Consider the following 12,733-nt stretch of genomic DNA (forward strand, 5'->3'; position numbering starts at 1 on the left):
CCTAAGTGACTTTAAAATGTGATGTGTTTCTTCTTCGCTGCCTGCTTGCCTCCCCCTGCCCTCCTCCCTGCCGGTGGGGAACCACTTCCATGCACTGGAGCTGCTCTTGCCACTGCCCTGGGTGTCCTCCAAAACCTGTACTCAAGGTTTCTGCCCACACAGGGGTCGCTCAGCAAGAGAGGGAATGGCGAGGGAGAGTGACCTCCTCCCTTGACACGGGCTTAGTGGGACAGTGAGAGGAAAAAGTGCTCACTGCTCTGAGGGCTGTCTCCAGGAGGCTTTTCTGAGGCAATTATCACAGGGGCATCTAACGGGCATGCCTGCTGGTCTGGAACACGCTATCTCCTCTGGAAGCAGAAAATTTCCCTCTCCCCTGCTGTCTGACTCGCATCTCTCCAGGGTATTAAGATTAGCTCAAAAAGAAGTGTTTGTGAAGGAAAATTCAAGTGCAAAACTGCTTACTTGGTAAAACACATGAAAAGCACAGGGGAGGGAGGGAGCGCATTTGTGGACCTGGAGCTTCTGACATACGATGATGCTAAAGCACATGTGTGTGATGTTTCTTCCACTGACATCTTAAAAATGCAAAGTCAGCACAGGACAGGATGCAGATAAGCGTGGGGCTTGCACGGGGGAAGCGTAGCTGGAAACCATATGGTCGATATAAAAGTGCAGGCGGATAACGTTGCAGGCAGGTACTTCTCCAGCAAAGTCCCCGTTAACTTGGGGTTTCGCTGCTCAGCCCTCGGCACGGGGACGGCTCCTAGGGCTGGGTGACCGTCGCCATCCAGCCGTGCCAGACTTGGCTGAGCCGTCTCTGCCCTGTAACCGGGCTGCTTCTAGTGCTGCAGCATCTTGTTTAAACCTCGCCTGGCTTAACTTCCCATCAGAGCTGGGTGCTCTCAGTGTATTGTATCAATGGCATAAGACATGGGGGTGATCCTCCTTCGGTGATGTGCCTGCAGCACCTTGCACAAGGTCCTGAGCGCCCGCTCCGGCACCACCCGTATAGCTGAGGATATTGCTGCTGTTTCCCAGGAGACATCCTCGATGCAGAGGTTGACAAGTCCCATTAAGTATCAAATGTTTTATTAATCACCAGAGTAAACTAACACATAAAACCTACAAAGCTTGTTGGCAGGAAGGCAAGTCGCTCCTGCCCCAAGGCTGGGATAATTCGTGCTCCTTTCTTTTCATGTATTGCATTTTCCTGCAACTCTGCAAGATTTGAAATCCTTTGGAAAAGGGCGCGTGTGTTTGTGTGTGCACGTGTGCGTGTGGAGTCCAGGCCCAGGTTATTTGACGTGCCTTGTTTAGTGGGTCACCGTGGTACATGTGTTGAAGGAGAAGCCGAAATTATCATCGGTCTCGCTGCGACTCAAGGTTTGCGTGTGAAAGCGCATCCAGCAAAGCACAGAGCAGGGCTGAATTCCTGCTCCTATTGAAGTCAATGAGAGTTTTGCCACTGACCTTGATGGATACAGGCTTTCACCCCCCGACTATACAGTAGCCGATCCAGCCCTTTTGTCCATCAATCTCTTGGAAGTGAGCTCCGCTGTAAATCGCTCCTTGAAAGAGAAGAATGGACACAACTTCAAAGTCTCCCCTCGCGGCATTGCCCCGCGGAGGCTGGTCCTGCCCGGGAGCTCTCTTTTGTGGGAGATGCAGCTCGGCATCGTTTCGCAGTGATTTTCAACCACCGACAAGAAACAGGAATTTATAGGTCAGCTTCTACTGCCCGTTTTGACCAGCTGGTAAATTGAGGTGTGACAAGTTATTTTTTTTTAACACATTTGTAAAGTAGTAGATCTGTTGGAACAATAGCCACGTGCTATCTGCAAGTGCAGAGGATGCAGCAGGTTACGGATGCAGTTTGGAGCAAAGTGAGGAGCCACTTGTGGGATTTTTCAGGAAGCTCTTAGTTAAAGTCTTATTCACAAAATGGATGTGGTGTTCAGACAACACGCTGCCTCTGCCCCGAGGATTTGTTCAGTATCACCTGGTCCGAAGGGAAAATCATGGAGGGCAACTGAGAGTGCAGCTGCCCCAGAGTTATTTCGGAACAGAGGGGGATGCAGACCCCGTATGACACTGGCTGCTGGGGACAGCAGCAGCCCAACCTGCTGGGCAAGGGCTGCCTTTGCCAAATACCATCTAGATAGTGATTTGCAGAGCTGAGGAAACGAAGAAAGGACCCCAGTGGTAGGGACGGCTGTTCCCACTTTGCAAAGGGCTTTCTCCAGCTTGCACAACATCCTCAGGGCTGCTGGAGCTTTCTTTTCCCCCCCATCGTGAGCCCCCCGCTGACTTGTGGGCCTCTCTCTGGCAATTTGGGCAGAATCTGCTTTGTTAGACGGCCTCCTGCTGCTCTTTTCTTTCCTTCTCCCCCCACCCCTTTCTCTTTTCTTTAAAAGCTTTATTGCGAAGCAATAAGTCGTTTCCCACCTCCGTGCCTTTTCCTTCTCAGACGCCTCTCCTAAGTCACTGGAGGTTTTTTCACCTATATATTTAAGTTGACTCAAATAATACTCACCCTACTGTCAGTTTTCAGCTTATAAAATAACCAGATTGTCATGAAAGTCAGAAGTTAAAAATGTTACGGTTTCGGGTTCCTTGACTGTCTATTTTTTGTTGCAAGATTCACGTTTCCCGTCTCTCCCCAGAGACTCCCCCAAGCAGCACGGGCCCCGCTGTTTGCTGACAGTCGGCACTCTGCTATGGCTCTCATGTGGCTGTGTGTGATGACCGCGAGAGAAGATGGATACTCAAGTCCTGGTCACCCCTCTCAGGACCCAGGCAGTGCTCAGAGCGAGCTACTTTAAAAAAAAATAATAATAAATCCAACTTTGCAGAGTAGCTGAAATGTTTGTACGCTCACGTTGCACCTCCAGAGGCTCAGGCACTTCAGCCGGATGAACCCAGGAGTGTTTGCCACCTCCCCGCGCACGAGCAATGGGAGTTCTCCTGATTTTAGCTGCTCCCATCCCCAAATGCCTTTGTTTTAGAAGCTGATAATGGATGAAATGAGTCACTTTGGGCAGCCTGGGGTCCAGGGCTGCAAAGGCACTCGCTCCGCTACCACCTGCATTAGGCACCTGGGCTGTAGGATGGAGCAGGACCGTGCTTGGCACCCAGCAGGAGAAGTGCCTCGTCGCAGGGAGTGAGCAGCACCACAGCAGGGCCTTGAGAGAACAAAATGGCAAAACCCAAAGGGAGGGCTGTGGGGGTGATGGGTGCCTGCTCTCGAGGGCTCGATCACAAACCTGATGTTTGTAGACCATCCAGAGCTGTGTGAGACCCTCCCATGTGTCACCAGGGCGACCCACCAGTCTCCATGCTGCAGGCAGGGAAGAGCCTTGCTGTGAGAAAGGTTTGGGTTAATTTTGGTAGAATAAACGAGCCACTGGAGGAAAAAATATGAGCTTCTTTCTGTTGCAGTGTAAAACAGTGAGGTGAGGTCCAGGGCAAAAGTCCTAAGAGCTTTGCCTGTCTCTTCCCAAAGTAATGACTGCCATTACAAATCATTTGCTCCTTTCATTAAAGCTCCAGTCAAAAGAAAATTAGCTCCAAAATTTCAGATGCAAAGTGCTAAATTGGAGGAGAGGTTAGCTGGAGAAAGAGCTTTTCCTGAAGCACCTATTTGGGCAGCTCTTCAAATGGCATTAACTGTCATCTTTGGGCAAAAGCTCACCTAGGGCCTGTCTTGTAAAAGTTCCATATTGTATCATTTTGGACGAAAAAGTACAAAACTCCAGAACTGGGAGGGAATTATTAAAATAGGGAATGGAGTTTCCACCTCTCCCTCTTTCCAGCTCGGAAATGGTGACACCATCAGTATTCCATCCATGGTGAGGTCCCTTTGCAGACACAGGAACGTTGCCCCAGTCTCCCTCTGTTTTGCAGGTGTGGTTTTTGGGTGCTGTTATACAGATATTGATCTTTTTTCTTAGGCTAATTCAGTTTCCCATTTTTTAGCCCTTTAAAGCCGTTTTCCGTATCAATCTAAGGGTACTCTTGCTGCGGCGGACAGCACAGAGAACCCGCGCAGCGGGAGACAAGCTCCTCCTGGGAAATCTGTGCTGGCTTCAGATAGACCTTAATTTATTTGATAAAGGCAAACCTGTAAACAACCTAATCTCTCCCTCAGGCCTCAAAAGTCCTTCTAATTATTAGCACCAGAAGGAAGCTGAGTTTGATTCCTGCTCCACGGAGCCGGAGGGATTATAGCCACTTCCAGGTCTCTCTCTCTTTAATTTTTTAACAGTAGCATGTTTTAGTCTAGTCTGGTAATCAACGATGAATTCCAGCTCTTTGCTGGATGTTCCTAATTTGCTGGGTCTCTGAGCACCGCAAACTTTTCTTGACGCTTTGTGGAAGTATGTCCTGGACCAGTTTTTTTGGTTTACCACTCTCACTGCATTTTGGGGAAAATAAAGGATGTAAGGAAGTTATGCAGAGAAACTCTATTTTTTTTGTGCCTTCATATTCCTGTTGTTCATTCCTCCCAGGTAAAGAGTTCTCTTTTTTCCCAGCCTCTTTTTATCTCAGAAGCTGTAATATTCACAACTGAAAAAAAAGAAAAAAAGTAAATGTAAGAGCTAAATCTCCAAAGTCTGGAGACTACAGAGCTGCTGAATAAGACAGAGCCGCGTGCAGGTAATTGCCGGGGGATAAAGGACGTCTGTGTCCTCATTGTAGGACATAGTTATTGTCTACCTAATTTCTGTATTTTATGACACTTCATGATATTCACAGTGTTTTTTTGGTAGTCAGCTGGAGCTGCAGGGTGTATGTAAACCAGCTGTGTGTATTTAGGGAATTCAGTTATCTGGACCCACAGGTCTGCATTTTTTCCCCGATACAAAAGGCGAAAGGTGCATTTCCCTTTGTACCTGCAGCCGGGCTCTTTTGTTTGCTCTTGTGTCTCCAGAGCTGCCAAGTACTTTTAAAATCACCATTGGGTTTGCATTCCAGACAGCAGATGGATTTTTTTTTTTTTTTTTTTTAAATATGGCAAATCAGAGGGTCTTGAGCAACCGTATTGCTCAGGTATGGACAATTTTATCCTGTTCCCGTGCAAAATATTCCTTCTTCATTCATTATTTGCACAGACTTCCCTCCCCCGCACCCCCATTCTCTCCTCCTCAGCTGCCTAAGCGACTTCCTACTATTTTATTTCCTTTTTCTCACTTGCGCCTTCACTCCTTCCTTCGGGTCCACTTTGGCTTTCTTCCTAAATAACATGGTTTGGGGCTTTTTGGGGGTGTGTGTGTGGTATTTTCACAGTGGATTTCACATCACTGCATTGCTTTGATCTCAAGCTGATTCCCACACGTGTGCTCGGCCACCTGCCCGTCCCATTCAGCAGAACTGAAAATGTTTCTCTGTCCAAGCCAGCCCCAGTCACCCCTCGCGCTGCTGCAGGCAGGGGTCAAAGCCGGCTCCGTCGTTGCTACTGCCGGCCTTGGCTCTGCCTGCTCCAGCCGGCAGTGATCCATGCCACCGGCTGCAGCGCCGGGCAGCTTCCAAGCTGCTGGAGGAGAAAACATCGCCATATTTTGGAGGTCTCAGAGTCGAGTGCCTGGGGGACAAAGGGAGCAGCCTGCACCCTGGTAGGGAGGACGGGGTCCTGGAGCATCACTGCTCCAGAAATGCCCTCGTCCCCGAGCTGGCTGGTGACTTTTAGCCAATCCTTTCTCTGATGTGAAGGGGAGGGAGAAAACATTTAGACATTAATGAAATGTTTTCTTTTTTACATGTCCGTTTTCATCTAAAAGCACCACTCTATGTCTCCTTTGATTAAAACACAAGCAGATTTCCTCTCCCTACCCCTCTCCAATGCAGAGTTCAGCCTCCAAAGAGGGATGCTGACAGAAGTCCATGCATTTTCTGGAAAGGACTAAGAAAGCTGTGCTCCTTCCATAGCTTTCCTTTGGTCTCCCTGATAGATGCACAAGAGATGTACCAACCCTACATCCAGCACACAAGGGCATAAAAAGGTACAATTTTTTCCCTTGTTGCTGCTTCCCTATCCCTGGTGGCTGGAGATGATTTTTTTCCCTTGTTGCAGCTTGGAAGGGACCTCAAGGCACATCTGGTCCAACCTTTCTCGGAAAAAGCACGGTCTAGACAAGCTGGCTCAGCACCCTGTCCAGCTGAATCTTAAAAGTGTCCAATGTTGGGGAAGATGTTAGCTGAGCTTTAAAACCATGCTCAGACCTCTCTTTTACCTGGAAATGGGTTCAGTGCAAAGGCGACACCAGTGTGTAAGCGTAGAGAGAAGCTTTGGAGGACAGGAGATGAAACGAGGAGCTCTTGGGTGTCCCCTTACTTTCCCCCAAGGAAGACCCCACGCTTGCGTGAATGGGTTGGTGTGACCGGTGAGCAAAGCCCACCCAAGGCTGCACCGTTGGCAGCCGCACTGGATGTTGCTGCGCTCTCCCACGTCCCCCCCTGCCTGGGGGAAGGCTGTGGAGGCACGGCGCCTGCCCCCATCCCCAACAGTGGCACGGGGAGTCCTCAGGCAGCATCTCTGCAGTATCTTTGGGGAGACTTGAAAGGGGATGGGGGCACCGATGGTTTGCACTGCATTTGCATTCTGGGATTTGCAGCCTTTGCTGCTTGCCTAAAGAAAGAACAGATGTATTTTTTTCTTCCCTTAGCTTTTGGTTTAGAAAGATTTTGTTCTGCTTTTCCCTAAAGCATTGGAGACTGACAGTGGTTAAAGACCGTTGCTGGGCAGTGTGTCTGCTCCTAATATATTAAACATCTCTCCTGTGCCTCCTTGGTGTCCTGCTCAGGGGCTTATAGGCAGATTTGGAAGCTGGTGGCACTTTTTTTTTTTTTTTTTAGAAAACTGGGTTGTCTGGGTGGCATTTGCCTTCCTCACCAGGGTTTGCTGTGGTCTGGGCTATTTCTTGGCATCAGCTCAGAGGGTCCAGGCACTGCCAGCAGTCTCCTGCTCTTCTCTTTTTGTGTCCTTTTAGCATTTAGCTACTTTCTTTATGATCTTTTCTAGATCAACTCTTTGCTGGAGGTTGTTGGAGCTACTGGAGGCGGCGAATGCTTTGTGGGTTCCGAACTCAGTGCTTGTCAGCTGGCTACTTGCCCCTGGCTAGAAACAGGGTCTGGTAACAGAGTGCTCCCTGCAGTGCCGGGTACCCAGCATTTAAAATAGGGCTGTCTCCCTTTCAGATGTAGCTGCCTCTTAGGAGTCAGGAACACGAGTGTAAGAGACCATAAATCCTTCTCACTGCAAGCTCAGAACCTGGAGGTTTAATATCCTGCAAAGTAATATATATATTTTTTTTGTTTTTCTCCATATTCTGCCAACCCCCAGTTGTAAAGGCGGAGGATGACGAGGCAGCGAAGGCTGACAGAGCATAGTGATAGGCACTGGTACCAAGCCTGGTTTAGGTTTAGTGAAACAGCTTGGCTGGCACCAAAAGACCCCATAAAACCCCAAAGAAGGATTCCCATCAGCTTCAATGGGGTTTTGGCTTTGGCCTGACGTGGAAAGGCTCCCACTGACTCCAGCAGGGTCTGGATGTAGCCCAGCAGAGCCCTCTTCTTCCAAGCACCCTCCTCTTCCAACTGCCCTCCTCTCTGCCTGCCCGGCACAGCCGTGTCTCCCTGAGCTCTCCTGCCCCAGGACAGGCACTAGGGTTTGTGTCTGGAAGAGCTGCTCACACCAGGGAAGGTGCAACATGGCCAGCCTGTGGAAGAGGAGGAAAGGGCCCTCACGCGCGTGAAGCATTTCACACCTACGTGAAGGTAAATCTTAAAAACATAATTAAAAAAAAAAAATCTCTTTTAACACCTCGGTCCCAGTGCCCTCGTGCTTAGACTTGAGGGCAGCTTGAGGCTGACTCCTGCCTCTGTAAGAAGGGCTCAGACTGGAGAATATGGACATTTCACAGATGGGGTTAAGCACTGATAACTTACTTCTGTGCCCATCCTTGCTGGTGTTTTCAGGAGATGTGTTTGTCTGGAGCTGATGGAAATGGAGCATTTCCCAGTATGTAACTTATTTCAGTGCTGTTCCAAAGGCTGCTGGAATGCAAGAGACTTCCAGAGTATTTTAATAAATATAAAAATTTAAAACAAGTGCAGACGTGCTGGTTCCTGCCAACTCTCCTTCCTTTCCCATTCAGGGTGTAAGTTGTATTGCTTTTTTCTTAAAGTACCAGCTGAAGAAAGAGCCAGGCAGGCTATAACAATGCGGGGAGAAAAAACATCACTGCCCTGCTCTTAATTTCTTCCCAACCTCTCTGAATAGCTCGTCCCATGCCGCTCCGTCCCGCTCCGAGCAACCGGCCAAATTTTTCCCACAGGAAGCGCCTTCGGGATTAGAAAGCCGAGATTTTTATATGGAGTGTGTTTGTTTCTCTGATCACCCAGGAATATAATGGCCGAGTCAATCACTTGTCAGAGAGGGCTCATTACAGCCGGCGGAGACAAGGAGCCGGGCGGCGGAGGGCAGGCTGTGCGCAGCGGGGTGCGTGGCACGGGCAGCTCGCTCTTTCTTCGCCCCCGCGCTGCTGCATTCTCTCGCCTGATGCCGATGAAGGATGGGTCGCGGCGGCTGGTGGGCTGCCCCCGGCTGAGCCCCTCTGGCGGCAGTGGCGGCGGGGATGGAGGATGCTCAGCCGCGTGCCCGTCACCTCTGTCCCTGGCGCTGCGGTGGGCAGGGTCCCCGCGGCCACCCCGAGGATACGTGTCACCTGGGGTGACAGCGGGCAGGGCTGGGGAGCGCATCCCACCCTTCTCCTGCTGCACATCTGCGGGTCCCCGCTGCCTCCTCGCCTCCCAACCCGCCACGAGGCTCAGCGCTCTGCCGAGCTGCTGAAATCACTGCGAAACGAGGGCAACACTAATTAGCGCAATTAGTCCTTTGCCCTCTCCCTGGTGGAAAACGAAGGCAGCGGTCGCCCCGCTGAAGGCAGGCGTAGCTCTGCCTGGGGGCTGCCAGGGTGTGTGCAGTGGAGACATGCTGGCACCTCCCCGTGCTTGTCGAGCTGACCTGAGGGTAAGCCAGGGCAGGTTCCGTAACCCATTTTGCAAAGATAAATTTGTTGCCCGTGTCCCTGCCGGCTGTGGGATTCCGGGTGTCTCGCCTTGCTGGTGTCCCGCCAGCGCCAGGACGATCTGTGGGCTCTCTCGCCTGGAAGCGAAAAGAGGTAGCAGGAACCTCCCCGAGCCAAAAGTTAATCCAGCTCCACGCGACCAGAAACTTATGCTCTGTAGCCGCAGAAATTAGCTTTTTTAGTCCCATTTCAAAGTTAATCCTGCCCGGAGCTGGTTCAGCACAGTCTCGCCTCCCTGGTATCTATAGGCACGGAAACTCAGCCATTTTGACATTTCTGGCTGCGAATCCTGCCCTTAGCAAACACACTTGATGCTGATACAAGGTCTCTTGGCTGCCTGCGCTCGTACCCATCTGTCGCGGTGGCACTGTGCCCACAAGCAAGATGCTCTGCTATATTTGCCGCGGCATAGGTGCCAAGCAGACCAGATGTTTCCAGCAGGAAAGTGGAATGGGGAGGCAGGGTCCTTTTTTAAAACTCCTGGCTCTCTTGGCAGCACTGTGGGGCAGAAGCGTTCACCTCACCTGCCCCCACCACCCCGGCCAGCGCTCCCCGACTCCCCGGGGGTGTTTGCTAAGCCAGCCCCACGCCTGCTGCCTGCGGACAGACAGTCACCCGCTGCTCCCAGCAAACTGCCTTCGTCTGCTGCAGTGGCCAGAGGCAGGAGGTCCCCATCCTCAGGGACAGCCAGGAGGGAGAGATGATGCTGATGCTGGTGCGGGTACCGGTGCCTGTACGGGTACTGGAGATACCAGTGCAGGGCTCTGGCAAAGGTGAGGTGAGGAGTGTGTGACGATGCTCGCGGCTGGGTTTTGTATTTCAGCACCTCTCCGCAGCCTGTGAGCCAGCGCTCGCTCAGACCTCAGACAAGTCCCAGGAGAGACAGTAAATAAGATGTTATTTTCCTCTCCGGCTGAGCGGTAATTTTCTGCCAGCCCACACGAGCAGGGAATTGCAGAGCCTAATCACAACCTCTTATCCCCTCAGCAGTGCCGCTCAGCCCCAGGAGGGCAAGGCAGCGTGGGCAGCAGGGCAGGAGCAGGCAGGGAAGAACCCTGGTTAAGGCTGGGAGCACGTGAGCCGGCGATGGGTACAAACCACCAAGCAGGGAAAGGAGGATGCTCTGCATCTGGAGGGTCCTCCAGGGCTGCACCTGGTTGTGCCTTTTGGGGCAAAACACTGCCCATCACTGGCTGGGTGGGTGCAGAGGGGAGGGCAGGGCGAGCCCCGGCTCCCCCAGGACCAGGAGGGCACGGGACAGGTTTGTGCCCCATCACATCCAGCCCAGGCAGCGGCCTCCCCAAAGCTGGGGCAGAAATGAGTGGGAGCACCTGGTGCTTGGTTATTCTGAGGAACTTGGAGTTTTTCAAGCAAGGAAAAAAAAAACCAAACCCAAAACATCAGTAGCAGTTGTGAGCGTTTCAGGAAACAACTCGTTGGTATCTGTTCTCACCAGTGAGAGAAAAATCAACCCTATAGGATTACAGCCTGCTTAAATCTGGGAATAAAGGATATTTGAAGTCTCTCTCTGTTAACAAACCCCCCTGGAGTTTTTTTCTTGATATGACTGTCGTGGAAATGTTGAGGTTAGACGTATCCACCCTGTATGTACGCTGGCTCCCCCCTCAGATGGGGGAGCTGAAAGAAATGTGTATGCTGTTTTTTTTTTTTCCTGGTGCTGAGACAGTTGAATAAGACAAATCCCAGGTAAGGCGAAGAGCGGCCATCTGTAGCGATGCCGCTCTGCCTAAGAAGAAATGCGATTCTTTAGGGTTACTTACTGACAAAACAGCAAGATTGCATTTAAAACACAAAGCAAGCAAAAAGTTTGAGTAATTCTTGCAAAAAATCTGGTGGTTCTATATTTATTGTTCTGATTGACTTAAAAACTAAACTGCATCTGTGTTATTCTAATTAAGCAGCTCAGTGCTTCTGTAGCGTCGTAGTGAGCATCTTGTCATGGAGTCGAACTCTGGAAAATAGTTTGAAGGCTCCTGAGACCAAAAACCTGTATTTTTATTACTGTTGGCTGATGATGTTTGTGGAAGTTGGAGCAATGACCTGATAATTTGCCAATCACCATGAAACATGCGCTGTTAAACTTCTCTTCTGGGTGTCCCATGTGAAATCTCAGCTGCTTTTGATGCTTTATGAAATACAACTGAGCTTTTAAAATTTATGGGGAGTTGTGATGGACCTGGGGAGCTGGTGCTGCTGGCTTTCAAACAGATGAAACTGTCCTTTTTCAGTGCAGAAAATTGAACTTCTTGCTTTTTGTACTAGCTAGTGCCTATGAAGACTAGGCCAATTTGCTGAGCCAGCTTCAGAGGTTGCAGCATTTGTTTGTTTTTAAGTAGAGCTGGCCAGAAGACAAAGATCCTGTAATACTACTGTAGTGAGGCCTTGGGTTTCCTTACCTTTAATTACGAAACCTTGGGAAACTTTTTTCTGGAATTAAAAACTGTTGAGAGACAGGAATTCATCCACTCTAGACAACAGAAGACCCACCGCCGCCGCTGGAGATCCTCATCAGAAAGCCTGTTCATCAGAGCTGATGTGGTCCTCCCAAAATACCCTGGTTTCAGTGGATAAAAACTCACCAGTGCTTGTGACAACTTTTTTTTTCCCTTTCAAATCCAGCCTGTAGGAGGGATCAGAAAGGTTTCTGACCTGCCCAAAGCAGAGGAGGACAAGCCCCCATGAAGCCCGTTCCTGGTGCAGGGAGGCTGGAGCGAGGCTGAGAGCAAGAAAGAGTCTCCTCTTGGCAAAATCACTAAGAAGCAGATAGGGCTACTTAAGCCTCGAGGTGCATTTAATGAGATTAAGGTTCCCCAGTCGCTCTCTCTTGCTCTCTTCCCGCTCTAATTAACTTCCACTTGAACTCCCCTCCCAAACCATCAGCCTCACTGGAGGTGCTGGCGACGATACCGGGGGCCCTGCCGGGCTGGAGGAGCTGCTGCAGCAGCCATGGGTGACAGTGGGGGACAGCAGGGTGTCCATGGGCAGGTCACTCACTGCGATGGGGCCCTTTTCTCCCTGCAATGCCCCAGGGACACAGAGCACCCAACCTGGGAAGGGAGCAGAGCTTCAGGCACGGTCACAGTCCTGTGATGAGGCACAGAGGCACTTCGGCACTGGAGTACCTGCCCTCTTGCCTGTGACTAGTTTCATTAGTCAGTATTTTGGAGCAGAGGGAAGAATTTGGTTTTAATTCTTCTCCCCACCACTTGGTCTCTAGTTCCTCCCCTCCATTAAGACCCTGTGATGAAGCTGCAGACCCGTTTCTGGGACCTCTCCCACATCTGCCAGCATAGCCGGGGAAGGTCTCTGTCAGCAGAGATGCTGTTTTTGTTTCCACGCTGCGTCGTGTGGATGCCCAGGGACGTGTCCTCTTGTTGGAGGGGATTTGCTTCACGTGGCAAACGAAAGAGAGGGGAAAGAATGTTAAACACCCAGCTCTCCTGCGGAGGAGCAGACAGGGTGCTCCTGGGCTCTTCCCACCTCCCTCTGGCCAAGGACTGCTCTCAGATGAGACTTTCCAACCCGGTCTTCCCCATTTCCCTCCCGGCTGCCCTAGGCAGGGGACAGTTTGCCGTAGTCCCCTGCCAAGCCGCCTGCCCTCTCCCCAACCAACCCACCACTGCAGC

The 12,733-nt window shown here is 50.9% G+C and overlaps 1 protein-coding gene across 1 annotated transcript in view; it reads left to right on the forward strand.

Moving 5' to 3' along the window:
* The window catches only part of LOC104285184, a 133,427-nt gene that overhangs the window by 15,082 nt on the left and 105,612 nt on the right, over positions 1–12,733 (forward strand). Inside the window, exons 2-3 of the mRNA XM_009883611.1 lie at positions 8,401–8,587; positions 9,715–9,859. Coding sequence (XP_009881913.1) covers positions 8,401–8,587; positions 9,715–9,859 — 332 coding nt within the window. The remainder of the gene's footprint in view (positions 1–8,400; positions 8,588–9,714; positions 9,860–12,733) is intronic.

This window comes from Charadrius vociferus, unplaced genomic scaffold (assembly GCF_000708025.1).
Source record: "Charadrius vociferus isolate BGI_N301 unplaced genomic scaffold, ASM70802v2 scaffold324, whole genome shotgun sequence".
Classification (NCBI taxonomy): domain Eukaryota; kingdom Metazoa; phylum Chordata; class Aves; order Charadriiformes; family Charadriidae; genus Charadrius; species Charadrius vociferus.